The 25,813-nt window shown below is 48.4% G+C and overlaps 1 protein-coding gene across 1 annotated transcript; it reads left to right on the forward strand.

The window, feature by feature from the left end:
- The first annotated feature begins 18,463 nt into the window (after positions 1 to 18,463).
- On the forward strand, positions 18,464 to 23,908 carry LOC111527535. The gene is made up of 2 exons (XM_023193885.2): positions 18,464 to 18,719; positions 23,342 to 23,908. Exons 1-2 carry the CDS (start codon positions 18,464 to 18,466, stop codon positions 23,812 to 23,814), a joined length of 729 nt encoding a protein of 242 aa, XP_023049653.2. The 3' UTR covers positions 23,815 to 23,908.
- Positions 23,909 to 25,813: the final 1,905 nt, after the last annotated feature.

Raw genomic sequence — 25,813 nt, forward strand, 5'->3', positions numbered from 1 at the left:
AAGCAGCACCTGTCCCCCGCCCTCTGCTCCAATCCTCCAGGTGTGGCCTGGAGACAGACACAAAAGGTTGAGCTCCAAGAGCTGGGCTAGGCAGGGACTTGCCCCAGGCCCCACCCTATGGCTCCCATCTGGTCTCTCCCCTCCCATTCTGTTGGGAACACTTCTGTTCCCAAGCTCCACTTATTTTATTTTATTTTATTTTTTGTAAAAATAGAGATGGGGTTTCGCCATGTTGCCCAGGCTGGTCTCGGACTCCTGGACTCAAGCAACCCCCAACCCCGGCCTCCCAATGTGCTGGGATTACAGGTGTGAACCACCACATCCAGCCACCAAGCCCCACTTATACATTGAGCCCGGATGACTCCCCTGCACAGTCAGCTGGGTGCCACACCACACAAAGCACGTCCTGGAGCCTTTGCCAAGTCCCTGAGGACTGACACCCTGCCCCCTAGGCGCCCACAAAGACAGGAAGGTGCGTGTTCCCAAACTCCCTAACTTGGGGCCCTGATAATCCCCTTTAGCAATTGAAGATATCTGGCCTCTTTGAAAGTGGTGGCTGAAGTCAGTGACTGCCAGGGGAATTCAGGAACCTACTGAAAACACAGGGGACAGCCCACGGTGTGCAGCTGCTGGGCAGCCTGGCAGACCCTCCAGGAAGCCCCCATCTCCAAGGGAGCTCTCAGCCACCTGGGGACTGGCCTGTGGCAGTGGGTAGCTGTCCCTCCTCAGGTTGGTCCACAGGCCAAAGAAACTAGAACAGCCTCCTTTTGTGTCCACCCTTAGTCCCCTCAGGCTTTCAGAACGGCCATAGAGGTGGTGGCTGGACTCAGGGGACTCAGAGCCTTTCTCCTTACAGGGCTTACCCCTTATCCAGGAGCAGCGGTCCCTGCATCAGCATTCCCCACTCCCGGAAGCCAGCATCTCCAGGATGCAGGGCTGGGGCTCCCTTGGCAGGGCAAAGTCTGCCTGGGTGGGGGCAGTGGCAGCAGCGGGGTGAAGCTCTGCTGTGGGGGTGGAGGATACAGGATGCAGGGGCTGTGTCCGGTAGGAGAGGCATTACCAGGTCTTCCCCAAGATCTCAGCCTCTAAAGTTCTTGACTTCAGTTTCTGAGGTCACATCTGCTGTCACCCCAAAGCTTCTGGTGGCCACCCCAGAGGTGCTGGGTCAGGCTATGGTCACTTCCTGCCTCCCTCTCCTTGCCTCTATTGTCACCTGGGGTCAGGGTGCTTTCTTTGTCTACCTCTTCAACCCTCCTTTCCAGGGCTAACAGACTGGACTGCCCCCAGGGGCACAGGCCTCAGCATATGGGCTACTCATTTGGAGAGACCCCTCCCTGCACTGGCTCTGGGATTGGGCTGGGAGGACAGGGTTTCCATTTTGGACCGGAGGGTATGGAATGCGAACACAGGGGAATGGAGATACAGGTTCAGTATCCTTTGTCAGAAACGCTTGGAAAAAGAAGTGCTTTGGATTTTGGATTTTTTGAGAGTTGGGACTATTTGCATTATACTTACTGGCTGAGCATCCTAAAACCAAAATCTGAAGTGCTCCAATGAGCATTTTCCTTGAGTGCATGTTGGTGCACAAAAAGTTTTAGATTTGGAGCATTTTAGATTTTGGATTTTCGGACTTTGAATGTCCACCTTGTATATACTGGGGAGTCATCAGTATCAGGATGATGGAGGAAGCTTGTGAAATAACATGCAGTGTGAGAAAATAAAGAGTGAACTCTGGGGAAGAGAATATTAAAGAGGTTGGCAGAGAGACTGGAACCCACAAAGGTGGAAAAGAGTTAGTCAGAGGTTGGAGAATTGCAAAAGCCAAAGGAAGATTCCAGACAAAGGCTGGCCAGTAAGTGAAGGAGCCTCGAAGGTAAGCCAGTGGCCAGTACTGAATCTTGGCAGAGGAAACCAAGAACATTGATATGGTTTGGCTGTGTCCCCACCCAAATCTCATCTTGAATTGTAGTTCTCATAATCCCCACATGTCGTGGGAGGGACCTGGTGGGAGGTAATTGAATCATGGGGGCGGTTAACCTCATCCTGTTCTCATGATAGTGAGTTCTCACAAGATCTGATGGTTTTATAAGGGGCTTTCCCCACTTTGCTCGGCACTTCTCTTATGATGCCATGTGAAGAAGGACATGTTTGCTTCCCCTTCCACCTGATTATAAGTTTCCTAAGGCCTCCCCAGCCATGCTGAACTGTGAGTCAATTAAACCTGTTTTCCTTATAGATTACCCACTCTTGGCTATGTGTTTATTAGCAGCGTAGGAATGGACTGATACAAACATCCTGTTGGACAGCAGCAATGTCCATAGAGGTTCTGCCTGCAGAAGTGGCTCAAAGGGGACCAAGGAGAGTGTCCAATATGTGGATTTAGGCTCATGAAAGGTAGTTGTCTATAAAAACCCTTGGGGCTGGGATGATCCCCAGAGATAAGTCTGGTGACAGTTGTCTTAATACAAAAATGAATTATTAGAATTTCTCTTATTACTCAAGTTGTCAAAAGCTAAGTTGTTTGGTTGGAGGCTAAGGGGAAAGTAGTTTATATTTATGATTCTTCTTTGTATGCTTGTATACAAAGGAATAGAAGTCAGGACTCTTGATCTAACCTGAGTCAGATTTCCTATGTCAAATACTGTTTCTCTAGTCTTCCTCTTACCTCCCTAGTCTCCTAAGTTTATTAATACACTTTAAAACACAATAGGTTTCCTTGAATAAAATGATTCTGATTTTCAGTTGGGCTGTACGACTGGAAACATTAAGTAAAAAATGTATTCTAGGCCAGGCACAGCGGCTCACACCTGTAATCCCAACATTTTGGGAGGCTGAGGTGGGAGGATTGCTTGAGGCCAGGAGTTTGAGACCAGCCTGGGGAACGACATAGTAAGACCCCGTCTCTACAGAGTTTTTTTAAATTAGCCAAGTGTGGTGGTGCACACTTCTGGTCCTAGCTACTTGGGAGGCTGAGATGGAAGGATCACTTGAGTCCAGGAGTTAGAGGCTACGGTGAGTCGTGATTATACCAGTGCACTCCAGTCTGCACAAGAGAGTGAGGCATTGTCACTGTCAGAGATGATAAATTCCTTTACAAAAAGCTTTAGGTACCTATTCTTTGTTTCTTAAGACCAACTTCCTTGTGCTTCCTTGTCTCCTAGCTACCTGTTCTGTAAACAACCCTCCTGCCTTTGCCGCATCCAGACAATTCCAGACATGCCTTCCCTCCCAGTAACGGGCAGCCTCTACCTTCCTGCCTAATTGACCCTATTCAATTTTAAACCTTAGCCAATCGGGTTAGCTTAGATTGTGTGGTCCAATCCAAGCTAATGGGTGTACTCTTGTGATCGTGACTGGCTCAAGTTGCACCCTTCTGCAGAAGCAAATTGCCTTGCTGAGAGAGCTTTTTGCTGGAGTGCTGATTCTTCTTTGTGGCACTGAGCATTTATTTCCAACAGTCACCAAAAAAACATATTATATGATAAATTGTGATTATTTGTTTTGTAGATTTGGGGTAAAAATGTAAACTATTGAAAAAAGTCTTGCTGTGGCTCATTCTAAAAGACAAGCAGTGGAGACCTCATCTAGGAGAATGTTCATGCTAATTTCTGTCAACTACAAAACACAGATGCTGCCACAACCACCAAACAGAATAGAGAAAATTTGCTCAGTAGAACAAGATATTTAAATCTTTTAAAATTTGGGGCACAGTGGCTCACGCCTGTAATCCCTGCAATTTGAGAGGCAGAGGAAGGAGGATTACTTGAGCTCAGGAGTTTGAGGCCAGCCTAGGCAATATATTGGGACCCTCATCTCTGCCAAAAAAAAAAAAAAAAAAATGAACTGGACATGGTGGTATGCACTTGTGGTCCCAGCTACTTGGGTGGATCACTTAAGCACAGGAGATTAAGGGTACAGTGAGCCATGATCGCTCCACTGTACTCCAGCCTGGGAGACAGAGCAAGACTCTGTCTCAAAAAAAAAAAAAAAAATGGTGAGACTCATTCTCATACTAATAATTGGGGGTTTGTGTGAAACATCATATAAAAAGAAGCCAGCCAGGCAAGGGCCCCCTTAAATGCCATTCGAGGAAGTGAGGCCATCAGGGTGGGCTTTATATGGAATCAATTTTCTTTAAAAGACCGTGTAATACCTTTTACTCCTTCTAAACTATGTAAGAAATATAATCAAAGTTCTCTTTCTGTAACCAGATGACCAAAAACAACAAACAAACAAAAAAAAGGTTGAGCCAGCCCTACAGAACCTGGTCTTTTACCATGTTTTTCTGTGAGATGGTTTTAACAAATATTTTATATTGCTTAGAAAAATATTGGTATTTCCCGATGGCTTTTCACTTGAAGGAAAGACTGGAGCAGTTTGACTGGGGCTGGGGATGCTGGGATCAGAGAGTAAACGAAGATCCCAGGTGCTCATTTGGCTTAACTCCACCAGCTCCAGAAAATCCGAGGCTGTCCTGGAGGCTGCAGCAGTGAGCAGAGCAGTGCTGGAGGAGTCTCAAGGAGCTGAGACCTCTTGTCCAGCCACTGGCAGAGGCACTGGGGCAGCCATGTGGACTCCGTGGCATCTCCGGGCCTTGCCTGATATGAAGGATGTCATTTAGGGCAGGAGACAAAAAGCCTCTAAACCTCATTATTTGTTCATGAGAGCCTTGAGTCTAGCTGCATCTCTTCTGGGTCTCAGTAAACGACTCCAGGAGGGCCTGGCCTTCTATAGAGCTCATTTAACTTTGCCCCCAAATAGTACTTCAAGAAGAAAGTCAGCTGCTGTGTGGCTCCCACCTCGCCGCCTGGAGCATGGAAGCATCTAGCACAGAGGGCTCCTGCCATGTGGCCAGTTCTCGAGATGGAGAGTGAAGATGCTGACTAACCAACAGTGAACACTCACGGCAACCTACCCTAGACTTCTCCTTTGTCCCTGCAGCCCTGGGGCCTGGGCTGAGCACGGAAAACCAAGAGCTCAGCTTTGCCCCCAGCGGGCAGAAGGGCTGCAGAGTTTTGAGGAGCAGGGCTCTTTCCAGTGGCTCCGAGGAGCCGTGAAATTGATCTCCTTACTGGAGTAGGCATGGCACAGCTCTGCCCGCGGTCAACCCTGTCTGAGATGCTGGTGCCTGGGGGAGCTGGGAGATGTCGCAGGTCACAGAAAGAAGGGAGGGTCTTCAGAGGTGGGGCAGTTTGGAGCCAAGGAATGACAAGCCCTAGATGCTTTCCAGGGAAGTTTCCAAACCAGAAGGGGTGACAGTGGTCTGGGGGTGTTCTTCTTGGAAGTGGCCCGCTTCGTTGCCCTGAGAAGTTGGTATCTCCCGGGCTGCCCGGCTCCCTGGGCTGCAAGAGCTGGAATCTCATACCACTGGCTCCCTAGACACGCACGGGGGGATCTTCTAGGGCACCTGAGCAGGAGGCCAGAGGATTCACAACCCCTAAGGAAAGGTGTCTGTGGGTCTCTGGCAATAACAGGGCCAAGTGTGTCCATGTACCCCTGGAGAAGGGGCAGGGCCTGGCATGGGGGCCAGTGCTCGCTCTAAAGGGAACAAGGAGCCTGGGTAGAGCCAGGTGAGGAGATAGTGCAGAAGTTGAATGGCCAGCCAGCATCACCAGGCACGATGGGTGGAGGAAGTCCTTGTTTCGGGAGGAGGGCCAGTGCCACCATCCCTCCCCACCCAGCGGCAAGCAGGCCGCAGCAAGGAGAGCCAGCCACAAGCTGAAGAGACGTCATACGCCTGGGAGACAGGGGTGTGTTTTGGGGGGAACAACTAATCCCCCCACCCCAGGCATCTCTTTGGCCTGCCACTGCCACCCCCAGTAGGCCCAAAGTGTCCTGCCAGGCACCAGAAAGAGCCAGTCCTCCTGCCCCTGAGCTACGTGACTCCCCTGGAGTCCTGTGATGCTGGGGCCTGAAGGATGGATGCAAATGGCTTGGGGCAGCTACAGCCTCCCAGAAGCAGGCAGGAGGCCCTTCAGCCTGTGCCTGGACCAGGGCCCAGCAGCCAGATGGAGAAAGCGAGGAAGGGGACTAACCGCTCATGGGGTCTCAGTGGGGGGCGGCGCTTACACAGCCACCTCCCTCCTGGCACCCACCCTTGGTATTAAAATTCAGAGCTCAAGGCTGGGGTTTCCTGACAGGCTGCGTTTTCTTCATAACCATCGGCAGATTCAAGGCCATCGGTGGGAGGGATCCAGGCTCCCCGAGCCCAAAACTGCTGTGAATTCTGAAGCAGCCCCCTGAAGATAGTGGACAGTGTCTCCAGAGCAAGAACTTGTCCTGAAGGAAGGCGCTTATCAAGACTGAGAAGTCTGCAGGGGCCGAAGACAGCGTCATTCTGGACCCTGACACACACCAGGCTGTGCTTAGGGAGGAGCCAGTCCACACTGCGTCTCCTAGAGCGGGCAGCGCGCTGTGCCCTGTTTGTGAGCTCTCAGGGGTCACTGGGCCGGGACTCGCAGCACCTGCCTCCCTGGGGGCTCATGCTGCTGGGTGGCCGCCTCACTCCAGTTGGGCAGGTCAAAGAGTATGAAAGTGCTGTCTGCGTTTCTGGCCAGTCCAGCCTTTCTTTGACTGCCCTGGGTGGGAAACAGGAGTATCCCTGACTGCACTGGGGCCTGCAGGGAAGAATTAAGAAGGGGTTGGAGGCCAGGCACGGTGGCTCAGGCCTGTAATCCTGACAATTTGGGAGGCCAAGGCGGGTGGATTGCCTGAGCTCAGGAGTTCTAGACCAGCCTGGGCAATATGGTGAGACCCCATCTCTATTAAAATACAAAAAATTAGCCAGGCATGGTGGCATGTACCTGTAGTCCCAGCTACTCCGGAGGCTGAGGCAGGAGAATTGCTTGAACCCAGGAGGTGGAGGTTGCAGTGAGTCAAGATCGCGCCATCGCACTCCAATCCAGGCGACAGAGCAAGACTCCGTCTCCAGAAAAAAAAAGAAGGGGTTGGAGGGCCCGATGCGTGGGTGCCTCCAGGCTCAGAGAGAACCCTCTAGACGCTCCATCCATTACTGCACAAGAGCCCACATCCGCTCCCAGGGAGGCTGCAGGAGTGCGGTCCTGACCTGGCTGGCTGCTGGTGGCCAGCGCAGCTGCCCCTGAGTGCCCAGAGTCCACACTGAGCAGGCCCCTTTGCTGGAAGAAAGACAAGTGCCAGGAGTCCCCCAGACTGAGCATAGCATTTGAACCTGAACCCAGGGTGGTATCCTGGGGGTCCTGCCCCCTCTCCCAGACCCAGGACACTCAGCCTGGGCTCTCCCATGGCCACATGTGTTTCTGCTCCCTCTGCCATGGCGAGCTGTGTGCCCACCACTTCCCACACTCGGTCTCCTGGCCTTCCCTCCCTGGGACCACCACCTACCATCTCATGACTTTCCTATTTGTGATGCTGTCACCAAGCAGAGCTGGACTGTGGCTGGAGGAAGCTCAGGGACAAATGAGGTCCCAGTCTCATCTCTGGCTCCGGGTCACATCCCCAGTGACTCCCTGTCCTTCAGGTGTCAGGTTGAACGTCACTCCCCCAGGGAGGCCTTCCCTGACCTCCAACTCACTCGGGGTCCCCTTTATCAGCTCATGTCGTGCCTTCATCTTCCTCCAAAAGTTGGGCTTTTTAAATATCTTAAACATTAAAACATTTCAAGTATTTGCCTGATATCTATTTGCATCTTACACTGGAAGATCTAAGGGATCCTGTCTGCTCTGTTTAATAAATATTTGATGAGTTATTGACTGATCATTGAGAGCTGACCCTGTGTTCTCCAGCCCAGGGGTCCTGGACTTCTGGGATCCAGAGCGCAGGGGAGCCTGATGCCCGGGGAGTGGCCCTCTCTGAGCTACCCTCCCTGTGATGGGGGATATACTGGGCCTTTTCTTGTCTGAGCAATTTCAGAAAACATTTTGAGATCAAAGTGAATGTGACACAGACCAGAAGGGGCAGGAAGGACACTGTCACAACCAACAGAACAGCAGGAATCTGTTCAGAGGGGCCACCCCCCATACTCACACTCCAGGGCTGGGCAGACCCCTGAGAATGCCGGAAGATCACAGAAAGGGGGCCCAGGACAGAGGCAAGGGCCTGCCTCCTTCTTCTGCCTCCTCCTGCTTCAGCCGGGCCTCCTGGCCCTGCCTCCCTCAGGAAGTGTCCCCAGCACAGCAGCTGAGAGAGAGAATTCCTTAGTCCTCAGGGGCAGGAGTCCCAGACCAACCCCACAAGGGACCCAGCCACTGTCCTCCAGCCTCCATTCCCCACTCAGGCCCCCAGGACGGTTTGCAGGAAGCGCCAAGGAAGGGCGGGTGGAAGCGGTAGGAGTGGGGGGAGAGCGGGAGGGGGCGGGAGAGCATCTGCCCTGGTGGCTGGAGGCCAGAGAAAGGCCAACAGGGAGGTCAAGGGCACGGGAGGAGTGAAGAGCAGAAAGGGAGACCAAGCCAAAAGGGCAGAGTGAGGGTGGGCCATGGGCGAAGGTCCTTCAGGGGGCTGCAGGGTGGCAGGGTCCAAAGGCCAGGGGCAGCCAGTGACAGATGGGAGCTTCACTGGCTGAGAAGGGCCCGATGGGGAGGGTGGGCACCAGACCCAGAGGAAGGAAACCCCCACTCCCCACCCCCCACCCTCATCCACAAGAATGGGGTAAGGGGGAAGAGACATGGAAGGGGCAGGAGAAGAGGCAGGCTAGGGACAGCTGGGTGAAAGCAGACCCATTTTTCCTTCATCATTGCCAATGAACAGAGTGAGAGCACAACCCTGGGGCTCTGAAGTCAGAGTTCCGTCCTGTTCCCCTAGGATTTGTCCTTGTGACCTCACATGTAGAGGATGAAAGAAAGAAAGAAAGAAAGAAGAGAAGAGAAGAGAAGAGAGAGGAGAGAGAGAGGAGACAGAGAGCACTCTCTGTAGCAGAACTGTACCCATTGTAAAGAGGTGGAAACTGAGGCCCCAGCAGAGGCCTTCCCTGGCAGTGCTTGGGCTAGAGCCAGGTCAAGGCCCATTTATACCCGGAGCCAGCTCGTGTTAGCAGGACAGCATCCTGGCTGGCTGCCTGCCTGCCCAGAGACTGCCCGAGAGCTTGGTTGGCTATTGCCTTCCAGAGCAGCCCCCCCTTCCTGTGCACCTCCTCCCCTCTCCCACTAGCCCCTCCATGGAGGGCCAAGAAGCCCAGCCAGCCCTGGACGTGGGTGCTAAGAGATGTCTGGGCTCAGGAATTTCCTGGCAGGAGCAGCAGTACCCATGTTTGTCTCCGGGCATCCCCAGCCGGGGGGGGCCAGTAAGAGAGGCAACAATGCCAGAGTAGGTCACAGAGCAAGAGCCTGGAGAGCTAAGAGCTATCCCCGTTCAGGGTTCTGAGGGAGTTTGGGTGTTTTCCCCTCTGAATCTCATGTTGAACTGTCATCCTCAGTGCTGGAGGCGGGGCCTGGTGGAGGGGGTTAGATCATGGGGGTGGATTTCTCATGAATGATCTTGCGCCCTCCCCTTGGTGCTGTCCTCTCAGTAGCGAGTTCCTTCTTGCGAGATCTGGCTGTTTGAAAGTGGGCGGCACTTCCCCGCCCCTCCTCTTGCTCCCACTCTGGTCATGTGAGATGCCTGCTCCCTCTTCACCTTCTGCCAAAATTGCAAGCAAGGTCTCATCCGAAGCAGGACAGATGCCGGCACCACACTTCATGTAAAGTCTACAGAACTGCGAACCAATTAAACCTCTTTTCTTTATAAATTATCCAGCCGCAGGTATTTCTTTATAGCAACAGAAGAAGGGCCTAACACAGGGTCTGTCTAAGGAAGGGGCCCTCGGGCTGTCCCTCTTCTCCCTGGCCCTAGCCCAGGAGGAGGACCAGCGAGATCAGTCAGGTGAGAAGCCTCTCCATGAAGATGCCTTCTGCCATTTATTACACACACAACTGCATCTTGGTCCCAGACGCTGGGTCCCAGAGAGGACCTCGAGGAGACTTCCCAGGTCAGCAGTGGAAATTACCCACCACTGGACATCGGACGGGGCAAAGCTGTGGTGTGGCAAGAGGCAAATCCACCTCCCTCCCACGTGTACCCACATGATTGTCCCCGGGACTTCCATGAGCTTGATGAGCCAGAAGCTATGGTTCTGCACACGTGAGTCTGTGACCTGACAGCTGCGCCTGCTTCACCAGTGTAGAGACTCGGGTGCCCAGGCAAACCCCGGAAGTGTGGAAGGGAAGGGGAGAAAGCCTGCGGAGGGAGTTGGAGGAGCCGTGGATTCCAGTAACCTTCGCGGATTAGTTCAGAGGGAAATGTCCACAGCAGAGATGACTATGACACCCGGCACACGATTTAATTCTCAGAGTGAAAACAAGAATGCCATGTCTGCGGGAGCCCCGGGAGAATGACTCAACAGTGGCGCCCTACAGCATGATTTGCTTTAACTGCAGGTGAAGACAATCATTCAGAAGTGGAAAGAATATAACTGAATGCTTTGTCACAAATTTACTTTGATCTCATGTACCCCATAAATATAGACACTCACTACGTACCGCGAAAATTAAAAATAAAGATAACAAATTCACATTCCGCTTGTTCATCCTGATTCTTACTGCATCAAAGACAACAAGGAAGGCCCCATTGCCTGCCGTCGTGCTCGCAGTTCAGCCGTCCAAGAATCATTCTTGAGGCCCTGCAAGGGCCAGGCGCTGAGCTAGGCCCTGCAGATGCGACAACGGACATAGATGCTGTCCCAGCCACCGGCACTCGCTGCCCGGGGAAGAACCAGGTAAGGTTCCCGCACATTGCCCTCCGTGAAGCAGGAGCAGCAGTCTCACCGCGGGGCTGGGAGCTGCCTTCCTTCCTCCCACCAGCCTCTAAGGGAAGGATTTGTGTCTGCTGGCCCTCCTTGGTAGTAGCAAATTCTGGTCGTGGACAAAGCAGATAGAAGACTACAGAAGACAGACAGGCTAAGGTGATCTGTGCAAAAAGATGGTGGCAGGGGAGAGGAAAGGCAAATTCACAGAATGAAGCGGGGACGTGGGTGGTGAGTGTGTGGTTGGGATTTGAGGTGGAAAGAGGCTGAGAGAGGACTGAGTTCCAGGAGGCAGCTGCCTCCTGCGTGGAGGACTTTCCAAGGGCAAGTGCTGGACATTGAGAATCACTCCCAGACAATGATCCAGTTTCTCCAACAAATCAATGACATGAAAAGGAAAGGAGAAAAAAAAGAGGTGGCTGAAAGAATGCCATCCACGCCCTCATTGGAGCCCTAATTTGAACAAACCAGTCATAAAAAGACAGTTTTGACACAATAGAGGAATCTGAATATGGATTTTGTGGTAGACAATATTACAGATTTACTTTTTTTTTTTCTTTTTTTTTGAGACGGAGTCTCGCTCTGTCGCCCAGGCTGGAGTACAGTGGCGCGATCTCGGCTCACTGCAAGCTCCACCTCCCGGGTTCACGCCATTCTCCTGTCTCAGCCTCCCTAGTAGCTGGGACTACAGGCACCCACCACCACGCCTGGTTAATTTTTTGTATTTTTAGTAGAGATGGGGTTTCACCGTGTTAACCAGGATGGTCTCAATCTCCTAACCTCTTGATCCGCCCACCTTGGCCTCCCAAAGTGCTGGGATTACAAGGGTGAGCCATGGCGCCCGGTCTAAGATTGACTTTTAATTGTGTTAGCTAAGATGATGGCATGGTAGTTGCATTAAAAAGTGTCTTTTGTATTCACAATAACCAAGATAGGGAATCAGCCTAAGTGTCCATCAGTGGATTAATGGATTAAAAACATATACACAATGAAATATTATTTAGCCATTAAAAAAGGGAATCTTGTCATTTGTGACAACATAAATGAACCCAGAGGACATTCTGCTCAGTGAAATAAGCCAGACTAAGAAAGACACATACTGCATGACCTCACTTACATGTGGAATTTAAAGAAGTCAAACTCACAGAAGCAGGGAATAGGATGGGGGCTGCCAGGGGCTGGAGGGCTGGGGAGGGTGTGGAACCGGGAGATATTGGTCAAAAGTGTTTCAGTTAAGAGGAATATGTTCTGGAGACCTATTGTATATAATAGCATGGTGACTGTAGTTAATAGCTCTGTATTGTAAACTTGGAAATTGCTACAAGAGTAGATTTGAAATGTTCTTACCACGCACACAAAAGCATAACTATGTGATTGATGGATGTGTTCATTAGCTTGATTTAATCATTTCCCAGTGTATACATATATCAAAACATCACACTCTGCATCATTCACATATGCAATTTTTGTCATTTGTACCTTAACAAAACTGGGGACTGGAGAGTGTAGAGAAAAAAGTGTCCTCATCAGAAGAGATGCACCCTGTAGTATTAGGCCAAGATGCCATGAGGTCAGTGTAAGTGGTGGAGGGTAGAGATCAATGAACTAGAGATCAGTGAAATGAGACTGGCAGAAGCTGATGGTTGTGGAAGCTGAGCGGGATGTCCCAGTAGCATGGGACAAGTCCCCATTGCAGCCCACACCTGAACCAGGCCATAGTTGGGGCCAAGTTTCCTCTCTGACAGAGCTGGAAGAAAGCAGGCCTAGCCCATCAGACCTTTTAGGGACCTCCAGGGCCTATCGGGGCCAGGGGCCAGGGCAAGGCAGCTGTGGCTGGGGGTGCTTATGCGACCCTTTAGGAGTCTACTGGGGTTCTTTGAGACACACCCCAAACTAGAGAGCAGAACATCTTAATCACATCATATTTTAGTGAACCCCGAAAAGTAAATAAGAATTGAGATAGGTTCATGCTGAATTAACCCTATTGCTCATTTCCTATGTTTGACTTTAGCATATTCAACTTTCTGATGGCCCCGTCACACTGGCCACACCACAGACCCACGCCTTCCATCCCTTCCTCATGCCCAAGCCAGAAAGAGCCATTAGCTGGCAAATTGCTCCTTTCCACTACGGTGGGGGAAACTGCCTGGCTGCCAACAACCCAGTTTATGTATCAGTCTCCTCTTGGTCAGCACCACCGGAGTTTTGTTGGTCATGGGGCGATCTTACTGAGGTTAGTTAGGTGTGCTGCAGCAGTGAAGCTGGAGCCTGCCTTCTGCACCTTGGACTTGCACCAACCAACTGGGCTCCAATGCAAAGGGCAAGAGCACGATGAAAGAGCACATTTGCAATTCTAGAAGACTGCATCTAAGTTGCAAGGTGTAATTGGGTCCCTGGTTACATTTTTAGCTCAAGGGAATAAAGCTCATCCCATGCTCCCTACCCCAGTAGGGAGAGTCTGTTGGTCAACTTTGTGACCTTTTTTTTTTTTTTTTCTTGAGACAGGGTCTCACTCTGTCTCTCAGGCTAGAGTGCAGTAGCCCAATCATAGCTTACTGCAGCCTCTACCTCCCAGGCTCAAGCAATCCTCCTGCCTCAACCTCCCAAGTAGCTGGGACCACAGGGGCGCACCACCATGCCAGGCTAATTTTTAACTTTTGTAGAGACTAGGTCTTACTATATTGCCTAGGATGGTCTTGAACTCCTGGGCTCAAGCAATCTTCCCACCTCAGCCTCCCAAAGTGCTGGGATTACAAGTGTCGACCACCACACCCAGGCTTTTAGTGCTATTTTTTTTAAGTACCATTGTGTTCAACTTCAACTGGTCCCTCACTCCAACTCCTAACATAGCCTGCACCCAGCTACAGCAAGGCTTCCTAAAATACAAATCTGGCCCTGTCCTACCTAAGCAGAAACTCTGTATCCCGCCTTACCAGGCCCCGGTGGCTTTGGTGTCTGTCAAGCTCCCCATCAGTGGATGAAGCCTGCAGCGCCCGCCCGGCTCCTTTGTAACATGGGTGGTGGCCCCTGACTTCAGTTCTCTCCAAGAAGTCTTGGGTGCCGCGCCACTGCCGCCCACCCCTGCGCCAACCCCCCCAGCCCCCGCCAGCTTCCTCCCTTGGTGAGGCAAAGCACAGCCCCTATGCTTGGTCTGTGTCTCCCGCAGGCCTCTCACAACAGCTGCTTAGCAGAGCTTTCTCAGTCAGCACTGAAAGGGAACTTAGAACCAACCGAGCTATCAGCCCCTCCAGGCCTGACTTCCCCACTCAGAGCCTCCCCAACTCCTTCCTCCCTCCCCGTCTCACAACCTCTGGGTCTGGGTGACTGCTCTCCACACACCTCCCAACCACATTGACCTGGGGAAGCAAGACAGATTCGAGAGTCCTGATTTTTGTTTTCACTAATTGCAAAAAAAAAAAAAAAATGCTAAATAAATCAAAATAAACCAAAAAAAGAAGGAAAAATTCTCCCATAGTCCCTACCCTATATATGGAACCTACTTTCTCTCATTGCCTGTGAGGCTTTGTTTACAGGCAGAACCAGCATGAGACTGGCAGGCACGGTGAAGAGTCAGTTACATAATTTGGATTTTTTCACTTAGACCTGTGGATATTCCTTCCACGCCAGTGCAGAGTCTTCATCATTATCCTTTTAAGCCACATAATATTCTATTAAATGTACATGCCAGCATTTATTTAATCATTCCCCAATTATAGGTGATTTAGGCAGTTTTTCCTTCCTTTGGGAATTATTATTTTAAAATATTTTCCCTGAAGGTTGGGTGAGATGGCTCATGCCTGTAATCCCAGCACTTTGGGAAGCAGAGGCTGGAGGATTGCTTGAGCTCAGGAGCTTGAGACCAGCCCAGGAAACATAGGGAGACCCTATCTTTACAAAAAATAGTCCAGTTTGGTGGTATGTGCCTGTAGTCCCACCTCCTCGGGAAGCTGAGGCGGGAGGATCATCTGAGCCAGGGAGGTCAAGGCTGCAGTGAGTTGGGATGGTGACACTGCACTCCAGCCTGAGTGACAGACTGAGACCCTGTCTCAAAAAATAAAATTAATAAACATAAAATATAGCCCCCGAAGGGGAATCACTACATCAACAGGCCTAATGCTTTTATGGCTCTTGTTTTGTTTGTTTGTTTTGTTTGTTTGTTTTCTTTGAGACGCAGTTTCACTCTTCCACCCAGGCTGGAGTGCAATGGCACAATCTTGGCTCACTGCAACCTCTGCCACCTGGATTCAAGCGATTTTCCTGCCTCAGCCTCTCAAGTAGCTGGGATTACAGTCACCCACCACCACGCATGGATAATTTTTGCATTTTTAGTGGATACAGGGTTTCACCATGTTGACCAGGCTGGTCTCAAATTCCTGACCTTGTGATCCGCCCGCTTCGGCCTCCCAGTGTGCGGGGATTACAGGCGTGAGCCACCATGCCCGGCTGGCTTTTATGGCTCTTGATAGCTATTGTAAGATTGCCTTCCTGGGAAGAATGGGGTGGATTCCATCAATTCCCCGGCCTAGATCAGCGCTTCTCAAAGTGTGGCTCAGGGACTCTGGGGGAAAGGGTGGTCTTGGCACGCTTTCTGGGGATCCACAAGGTCAAAACTATTTTCATGATAATAATAAAATGTTGTTAGTACTTCCTTTTCCACTCTCTTCCTTTAGTGAGTGTCCAGTGGAGTTTTCCGGAGTCTCTATGCTGTGTGATGCCACAGTAGATTGAATAGAGATAGGAGAGGCCAACCATCTTTCACGAAGTCCAGCATCACAGAGATTTGTGGAAATGTAGAAATAATGCTTCTCTTCTCACTAAATTTATTTTGCTTTGAAAAATGTAACTTTTAATTTAAAATGTTATTTATGTAAATAATATAGTTTCTTTTCTTTTCTTTTTTTTTTTTTTTTTTTGAGACAGAGTCTTGCTCTGTCGCCCAGGCTGGAGTACAGTGGCGCGATCTCGGCTCACTGCAACCTCCACGTCCCGAGTTCACACCATTCTCCTGCCTCACCCTCCCTAGTAGCTGGGACTACAGGCACCCACCACCACGCCCGGCTAATATTTTTTGTATTTTTAGTAGAGACGGGGTTTCACCATGCTGGCCAGGCTGGTCTTGAATGCCTGACATCATGATCCACCAGCCTCGGCCTCCCCAGGTGCTGGGATTACAGGCATGAGCCACCATGCCCAGCCAGTTTCTTTGTTTTAATTTCTAACATAGGAAACCCTGATAGATATCTACATAGACAAGAGCTTTTTGAGATCCTTAACACTTTTTAAGAGTGTGAAGGGGTCCTGAAGCCACATGGTTTGGGAACCACTGGCCTGTACATGATGTGGCAGAACGCAGGGTGTGCTGAGCAGGCCTTGTTCAGCCCATCACCTACATGCCTGTCTCCCAGGCATGGCACCCAGGACAAGACACAGAGCAATTTGCTTTTTTGTCTTTTTATCTCTTCTTGCCGCTTTTATTTTCTTCTCATCTTCTCTTTCCCCTCTTTGTTTTTCTCTTGTTTTGCTCTTCTTTCCCCTACTCCAGCCTCAGACCTCATAACAAGAGCTGTACAGATAATGAAACATTCTCTGCTTCTTCTAAATCAAACATTTTTTCTCACATCTAAATAGAGATTAGTGACATTTGAAACAGGTTTTCATTATTACTAATATCATTCACAAGAAGTGACATGTGTGGTGTTATGATGAGTACACACGTGTTGGCTTTTGTCCACAGTTCCTGGCTCGGAACCCCCATAGCCCTTGTTACAGTCTCGTGTTATGACAGTGGCTGTGTTAGGCCTCAGGAAACAGAATCTCTCTGGCCTTCTCCTGCTCTCCTTTCATCTGCCACCAGGCAGGACTCGTGTCTCTCCCCGCCTTTCTGATTGTGGGTCTTGAGACTCTCCCCAGAGAGGGTTCTGTTCTACGCCCTGAGAGAAGGAACGCTGACACCATGAAGCTTCCGTAAAAACCCCAAGAGGACAGGGTCCAGAGAGCTTCCGGAGAGCTGAGCTCACGGAGGTTCCTGGAAGCTCCATGCGCCTTCCCCTCTACCTTGCCCTGTGCACCTCTTCACCTGTATCCTTTGTAATATCCTTTAGAATCAACTGGCGAAGGTATTTCCCTGAGTTCTGTGAGCCACTCCAGCAAATTGATCAAACCCAAAGAGGGGGTTGTGGGAACCCCAACTTGAAGCTGGTCGGTCAGAAGTTCTGAAGTCCAGACTTGTGTCCGGGTTGGGGATAGTCTTGGGACTGAGCCCTCAACCTGTGGGCTGTAAGACTATCTCCAGGTAGAGAGTGTTAGAATTGAACTGGAGGACACCCCGCTGCTGTCCACGGCTTGGTGGGACAAGCGGCCACACACCTGGTCCCAGAAGTCTCCTTCTGTTTTGCTGACTGTTGTTGTGGTGTGTGAGAACAGAGGAAAAACACAGTTTGAGAGTAGTTCCCTGAAACAATATGCATATTTTAAAAATATACACACGTATTCAAAGGACTAAAAACGAAAATGAGATATTTTCATACCAACTTGGCAGAGATTTATTAGATGGCAACGCTTAGTGCTGGCAGATGTCTAGGGAGGAGGGCAGCCTCATGCGGTTTCTAGAAGGCAACTTGGCAACGCGCACCAGGGACCTTAAAAATAGCCTACCCTTTGACCCAGAGGAGTGCAAAAGGCTGACAGCTCCACTTTGTGCTATTAACAGCTTGAAGTTGCCTGGGATCTTGACAACTGAGAGTAAGCAGGGATTTTTTTTCCCTTTCATTAGGCCCACAGAAGGTATATCTGTGGGTTTTTGTTGTTATTGTTGTTTGGGTTTTTTGGTTGGTTTTTTTTGTTTGTTTGTTTGTTTGTTTGTTTTTTGTGAGACGGGGTCTTGCTCTGTTGCCCAAGCTGGAGGGCAATGGCACAATCATGGATCCCTGCAACTTTAACCTCCCGGGCTCAGGCAATCCTCTTACCTCAGCCTCCTGAGCAGCCAGGACTAGATACATACCACCATGCCCAGCTAACTTTTTAAAAAAAAAATTTATAGAGACGGGGATCTTGCTATGTTGCCCAGGCTGATCTCAAACTCCTGACTCAAACTATCTTCCTGCCTCGACCTCCCAAGTACTGGGATTACATGTGTGAGCCACCACACTTGGCAAGAGAAGGTACATTTGGGAAGGGAGGGGGGTTACTGGACTTCAAAGATAGAGACGACATGGTCACCTGAACTCTCATCAGGACATGTGGGCAAACTCTCCTGCAGGTAGCAGGCCAAGGCCTATAGGGAGAAAGAAGCCTGAGGGCAGGTGCAGCTTGTGTGCCAGGAACCACAATCCTGGTGAGTACTTTGGAATACTCCCTCTGTACTAAAATCATCTCCTCTTATGCCCAAGCCTTCAGTAAAGGTACTGAATTGGATTAAAATGTACTACCTGGTCTTAGCAGGTGTGATCCAGAAGTCAGCTGGAGCCTGACCATGCCTTGAACTCTACATGAGGTTGGCTCATTGTGAGTCCAGAGGGTGGGCCACAGCCCTCAGCAGGATGTCCTGTTGTGTGGTCTGGGGATGGCCAATGCCTTCCCAAGTTTTCTGCACATTCCCAGGGCAGGGCTGCTGACACCTCCACGGCCTCTGCTTTTCCCATGGTGCCGCTTGTCAGTTACTTGTCTCCTCTTCCCGGAGTCCTATAGAGACCCCCCTGCCCTCAAGGTGTCATGGGCATTTCTGAAGCTCAGGGACTGCAGAGAGACAGGGAGATTTCACATCACAGAAGCACAAGCTTCCATCGGACATCTGCACAGCTGAAATGGCCCACGGCCGCCCTGTCCCCGCGGAACATCCCGAGGCCGGCCCCCACAGGAGCCAGCCTCTTGCAGGCAGGCTTCTCTCACCTTCTGCCTTCCTGGCCCTTCTCTCTGCCCCTCCTCTTTCCTCCCTCACAGCAGCTGAAGCCTCTGCGTGGTGGCCCAGGTGCCTGCCGATGTCCGCCTCATCTGCTCCACCATCTGCCCTAACAGTTACCAAGGTGTTTCCCAGCTACGAGGACCTTTGCTGCCAGTTGTCACAATGAAAATGTTTTTCCTCTGTTTCAGCTGGGCCTTGGGGAATTAGAGTGATGCTTGGGTCCATCCTTGGGTGCAGTGGCTCAGGAAGCATGTGCATCCCAGAAAAGCTAGTTCCCCGGTGGCCAGAAGGAAGAAAGGAGAGGTGGCTGGCTAAAGTGACCAGCAACCAGGTAGAGGCGGTGGTTGTGTGAATCCTGGAGCATCATGCGGGGTTTCTGAGGTGGGCAAAATAATCTCCCCCATCCCAATATGTCCAGGTACAAATCTCAAGAACCGGTGAGTATGTTAAGGCAAATTAAGGTTGTCAATGGAATTAAGGTTGCCAATTATCCTGGATTATCCTAGTAGGTCCAATGTAATCACAAGAGTTCTTGAAGGTAGAGAGTGGGGCAGGAGAGACAGAGGGATAGAATGTTAGAAGGACTCAATCCACTGTTACTGGGCTTGAAGATGGAAGAAGGGGCGATGAGCCAAGGGCTGCAGGCAGAACCGGCTCTGGAAGCTGGAAAGGCAGAGAAACAGGCTGTCCCCTAGAGCCTCCAGGAGGACACAGTCCTGCCAGCACCCTGATTTTAGCCCAGTGAGACTTGTGTTGGGCTTCTAATCTACAGAACTGTAAGATAATAAATTTGTGTTAGTTTAAGCCACGTAATATATGGCAATGTGCTACAGCAGGAAGGGGAAATAAACACATCTTCCCAGACACTATCAGGGGACAAGAACCTGGCAAAAACCTGCACATCCTGTGTCCCTCAGGTGACCATAATGAGGGCACTAAAGAGCAGGATCTCCTAGGAAGCTGGAGAGGCTGGAAGCATCCAGGATACACATCTGTCCCGGCTGGATCTTCTTAAAAACCAGGAGTGTGAGTAGGTGTGAGTCTGCACATGACCAGGAGATGAAGGCTGTCAGTCCCCTCCATCACCCCTGTCTCCTGGAACCACCTTCCTGGTGGGGGATTCCCAAGGCAAGTCCTCAGCCTGAGCGGCTCCAAGGTCTGATGAGCAGGCCTGTGGAGCAAGTTTATGTTAGCTAAGCTCATTCTGGAAACCACAGCTTCCCACTGGCTTCTGATCAACAGGACCTTGTCTTGCCCAGGTCAAGACATCCAGGAAGCCAAATCATAACAGAGGGCTTCTGAGCAAGTTCCGAGATGCAAAGGTTTCAGAGCCCTGACTATGCAGCCCCGTAATCATGCCCACAACAGCTGCCCCTGGCATCAGGTGGGCCGCATGCATCCTTGCACCTGGTCTTCTTGCCCACTCCCCTGACACAGTGTAGATGGCACTGCCAAAACCCTGTCCAAGCCAGAACTTTCTCTGTGTTTCCACAGTGACAGAGCCAAGCCCCTGCTCTGGGCTGGCTGTCATTCTGTGTCCTGAAGAGGACTTGGCTTAACTGTCTTCTAGTTCATTTCCTGTTGGATTTAAAGCTTGGCTTTCAGACTTCAGTCTTAGTTCCCTCCTTTCCATGCCACTGGCAGAAGCCTCCTGGTTAAACTTGTTTTTATTTTTTGTGGGTAATAGTAGATATATATATTTATGGGGTACATGAGATTTTGATATAGGCATACAATGTGTAATAATCACATCTGGGTAAATGAGGTATCCATCAACTAAAGCATTCATCCTTTGTGTTACAAATAATTCAGTTATACTCTTTTAGCTATTTTTAAATGTACAATTAAATTATCATTGACTATAGTCACCCTGTTGTGCTATCAAATACTAGGTCTTGTTTATTCTTTCTGTTTTTTTGTACCCACTAACCAAGGCCAATAATTATTACTTTAATAAATGCTTTCTTAAAGGTGTTAGTGTTTTTTAAGCATTCGATTTAGTTTGTGTTTGGAATTCAAAGTTAGCACAAACGGCTTCCATGCCACTTGCACTCTTTAAAAAAAAATCATGACAGACATCACTAATCAATTACTGTACTCTTTCTCCCTGAGCCTGGAGTGCCCCAGGAATCCTTAATATAGTCTTCTAAGTAGTCCTCAGCTAACAATTGGAAATGGCAAGTGAAAAGAAACTAACATGTCATCCCTTAATGCAATTACAGTTAGGGACAGAGTCATCTTTTGAATTCCTCCCACTATGTTTATTCCTTTACTATGTGACAGTAATTCTGTCACCAAGAGCTAGCATCCCAACTCAATACACCATTTCTGTGAAATTACAATCTCCATCTACTTTGAGTGGCAAAGAAAAGAATAATTCGCAATCCACTGTTGAAATTTTGTCAGATAATGCAAACAACAAATGTTGTTAGCTGTCGAACGATTTTGTGTTATTTCCTTAAGGAAATTTCTCCTCATTTTTACCCAGTAGAAAGGTCTTGACTTCCTATTTTCCATGTCTCCTTGATGTGACAGCATATCTAAGGCCTTGTTATGGGCACATGTGACAGTGGATCAGATGCTTTTAGGAAAGAAAGTGGCTTTCACACAGATTCCTTGCTCAACTTATATCATTGTACATAATTCCCACAACCCAAACACAGCCTTTTCTCACCTCACATTTTCTTCAGCCTGTTAAGACAGTTGCAGTGATGGAATTTAGTCCCACGTTAGCGGTACCACTACTCAAGGGCCGATTAAACATCCACTCAATGGAAACTTCTTAGAATTGTAAAGCAAAACCAAATGCAATTCAAGTGTAGAGAATGATTACACTTAACATGGTAGACCGTAAAGGAGACTCACATGGGAAAATGCAGCCAGAAAATATTATACCAGTGTCTTTTTGTTTTGTTTTGTTTGACAGGGACTTGTTGAATCACCCAGGCTGGAGTGTGCCTGCAGTGGTGTGATCACGGCTCTCTGCAGCCTTGACCTCCCGGGCTCAAGCAATCCTCCCACCTTAGCCCGCTGAGTAGCTGGGGCTACAGGTGTGTGACACCACATCTGGCTAATTTTTTAATTTTTTTGTAGAATCAGGGTCTCACTATGTTGCCGAGTTTGGTCTCAGGCTTCTGGCCTCAAGTGATTCTCACTCTTCAGCCTCCCAAAGTGCTGAGATTCTAGGCATGAGCTGCCATACCCAACTATACCAGTGTCTTTAAACTAGAGGATTCTTAATTCTCCTTCGGAGAATCCCAATACCTAGGACAGCGGGAGGTCCTGTTCTAACATTCACCTGAAAGCAAGATTTTATTACCACATTTATTTTATTTACTTTATTTGTTGATTTATTGAGATAGACTGTCGCTCTGTTGCAGTGCAGTGGTGAAATCTCAGCTCACTGCAACCTCTGCCTCTTGGGTTCAAAGGATTTTCCTGCCTCAGCCTCCCGAGTACCTGGGACTATAGACACGCACCACCACACCTGGCTAATTTTTTGTATTTTTAGTAGAGATGGAAGTTTCACCATGTTGGCCAGGCTGGTCTTGAACTCTTGACTTCAAGTAATCCACCCCCCACCCTTGGCCTCCCAAAGTGTTGGGATTATAGGCGTGAACTCCTGGCCATCTGTTAAGTTTTTTAAATATCAAACTTGCAGAAAAGTTGAGAAGCAGTTAAACACCCATTTACCCTTCACTATATATATATATATATATATATATATATATATATACACACACACATATATATATATACACACATATATATATATATATATATATATTTTTTTTTTTTTGCTGAAGCATTTGGGGTAAGTTGCAGACATATGCTCACTTCACCCCTAGATACTTCACCTGCAGCTCCTAAAAGAAGAACATTCTCTTACATAACCCAATACCATGGTCACAATGAAGAAATTTAACGTTTAACGTGGATACAATATTATCTAATAATCTGTATTTTTAAAAAATCTTTGTCTTGCATCTAATCATGGTTCTCACATTATATTTGACTGTTTAATACCTTTTCAACTAGAGCTGTCTCCCCCCATTTTTTTGTCTTTCATGTCATTGACATTCTTGGAGAGCCTAATGGACTATTCTGCAATCTCTATTTGCCTAATTACTGCCTCATGATGTAATTCAAATTAAAACATTTTTCTTTTTTTTTTTCAGTTCTAAGATCCCCTGTGGATGCCTGAAACTGCAGAGAGTACCAAGCCTGACTGCCGCCAATTACAAGAAGTTTCTGTTCAGGTCTTCCACCCACGAATGTATGCCTTTTTCGTCTTAACTAAGCACTTAGCACGCACTGTGGTCATAACTTTTGCAGTTTGAGATACAACAGCAAAACCAGCACACATTCTTTTTCTTTCTTTACAATTTCACAATTAGAAATTTTATTCTGACCATAGATCTTGGCAATCTCAGCAAATGATTTTGTTTCTTTAGTTGAGAACTTTTGCCTTTTCGCTTAAAGGAGGCACTTGAGGGCTTGTCTTTGGCATATCTGAATTACTGGCATCACTACGCTTGTGCTTTGGGGCCATTATTTAGTAAAATAAGGGTTCCTAGAACACAGGCACTGCAAGACAGCTTAGCGGGCTAGTGACTAACGGCCGGTGGTGTCTCCAGCATGGATACGCGGGACAAAGGGGTGATTCACATTCTGAGCAGGATGGAGTGGGGCAGAGAGAGATTTCATTGCGCTGCTCACAACAGCGCGTGATTTAAAACTAGTGAATTGTTGGGGGACGGGGAGGGGCGCGGCTGGCCGGTCGTCCCCACGGCCGGCCGCGGCGCTGGAGCCCGGCGAGCCCGCGAAGGGGAAGCTCTTTAAGCTCCTAGGCATTTTCGGTGTTGAAAATTTTCCCTGTGCCCGGGATTCAATATTGTATGGTTCATTAGGATCTGTTGTGGCTGGCTTTGGACACTTTTTTAAATTGTTGTTAACTAGTAGAATTAGAAGATCATGTGATGTTGGAGTAGGAGGATTTATTTTAGTGACTTTGGGATGCTGGTTTCACTGTAGATATAATTATGCAAAGCAAAGAATCCAGGAAAGAATTGCCAGAGAAGGAATGAAAAATAAGATATTATATGAAAATACCCACCTTGATCCTGAAAGAAAACAAAGCAAGAGCAACAGCAGCAATTGAACAACCTTGAGCAGAGAAAACCAGACTCCCTCAAGTCAGCGTGAACAAAGCTAAGTTCAACCACGGGAAACATTTTGTGTACAATCAGGTCTCAATCAAGTAAATAAAATGTGTTTAAGTTGTAATAAATAAATAAATAAAACTTTTGAATTGTTTATTTGTAGAGTTTTAAATTGAATATTTTCAGGCTGTGGCTAAAACTCAGGATAGTGAAACCACACGTAAGAGAGTACTACTGTTATCACATCAGCAGGCATGTAATGTTAGTCTCATTTGTAAACCTAACTTTAAAAAATTTTTTAAAAATAGTTAGGGGTACAAAGTAGGCGTATATATTTATGGAATATATGAGATGTTTTAATACAGACATGCAATTGGAAAATCATGGAGAATGGGGTATCCATTCCCCTCAAGCATTTATCCTCTCTATTACAAACAATCCAATTATACTCTTTTAGTTATTTTTAAATGTTCAGTTAAGTTATTATTGACTATAGTCACCCTGTTGTGCTATCAAATAGTAGGTCTTATTCATTCTTTCTGGTTTTTTTGTACCCAGTAACCATTCCTACCTCCCTCTGGCAGCGCCCCCACTCCTGTAACCACCCCCACTCCTGTAACCACCCCCACTCCTGTGACCACCCCCACTCCTGTGACCACCCCCACTCCTGTGACCACCACCACTCCTCTTCCCAAACTCTGGTAACCATCCTAACTGTCTACCTCCATGAGTTCAATTTTTTCGATTTTTAGATCCTACAAGTAAGTGAGAACATGCAATGTTTGTCTTTTATTTTATAAACCTAATTTTGATCATTTAGTTAAGATGATGTCCAAAATGTCTCTCCACTGTAATTAACACATAATCTGCAAAGCACCCATCGACATTATTGACTGAATCAGTGATAACCAGGGTCTTTACAAAATAGTTGTAATCTAATTCTATCATTCCTTCTATCTTTATTAGCAGGCGTTCTTCCATGAAGACACACTGAAATCTTGGTTTATAACTGTCATAAATCACATTTCAAGCAGCAGGAACTCTCCCACTGGAAATACAATGAGAAGCACAGTGTGCTGTGCGAGGTCACAGCAGTTCCAAAAATGGAAATCGCCATAGTTTTGGTTCCCACTTTTCTTCCTCCTCCTCACGCTTTTTCTCCTCCAACTGCTCCATTTATCAAATACTTTGTTGCCAGTGTTGTGGTTTAAGGGCTTCAAACAGGCCAGACATCTGGCTCACACCTGTAATCCCAGCACTTTGGGAGGCCAAGGCAGGCAGATCGCTTCAGCCCAGGAGTTGGAGACCAGCCTGGGCAACATGGTGAAGCCCTGTCTCTAGAAAAAAAATTTAAAAATTAGCTGGGCGTGGTGGTGCACGTGTATAGTCCCAGCTACTCAGGAGGCAGAGACAGGAGGATCGCCTGAGCCCAGGGAGATCAAGGCTGCAGTGAGCTGTGATTGCACCACTGCACTCCAGCCTGGGCAACAGAGTGAAACTCTGTCTCAACAAAATAAAAATAAAAAACAAAAAAGAAAGTTGCTTTACATACATAAAATCATTTAGTTATTCCCAACAACCCTGTGAGGTAGGTGATAGCAGACCCATTTTTCAGATAAGGAAACTGAAACATAGAGAAGCAACTTGCCCAAGGTCATCCAGTGAGTGACAGACTTGGGGTTTGAACTCAGATGCATTTGATTTCGAAAGTCATGTTCCTGCCCAGCCACATTGCTAAAGCACTGCACTATTTTTTTTTTTTTGCATGCACAGAAAACAATCACAGCAATAGTAATCCTTGATTTTTGTTGATTGCTAAACAACCCTTCATCCTTCTCTCTGAGTATTAGCAATGCAAAAGTCCAGAAGAATTGCATCAAAATAGTGACTATGGTTTCGTAGATCATTTTCATTTTTGTCTTTAAACACTTACCTGTATTTCCCAAGTTATCTACAATGCACAGGCATTGGTTTTGTGAGACAGATATATGAAGTGTT

Source organism: Piliocolobus tephrosceles, chromosome 11, assembly GCF_002776525.5.
Source record: "Piliocolobus tephrosceles isolate RC106 chromosome 11, ASM277652v3, whole genome shotgun sequence".
Taxonomy (NCBI): Eukaryota; Metazoa; Chordata; class Mammalia; order Primates; family Cercopithecidae; genus Piliocolobus; species Piliocolobus tephrosceles.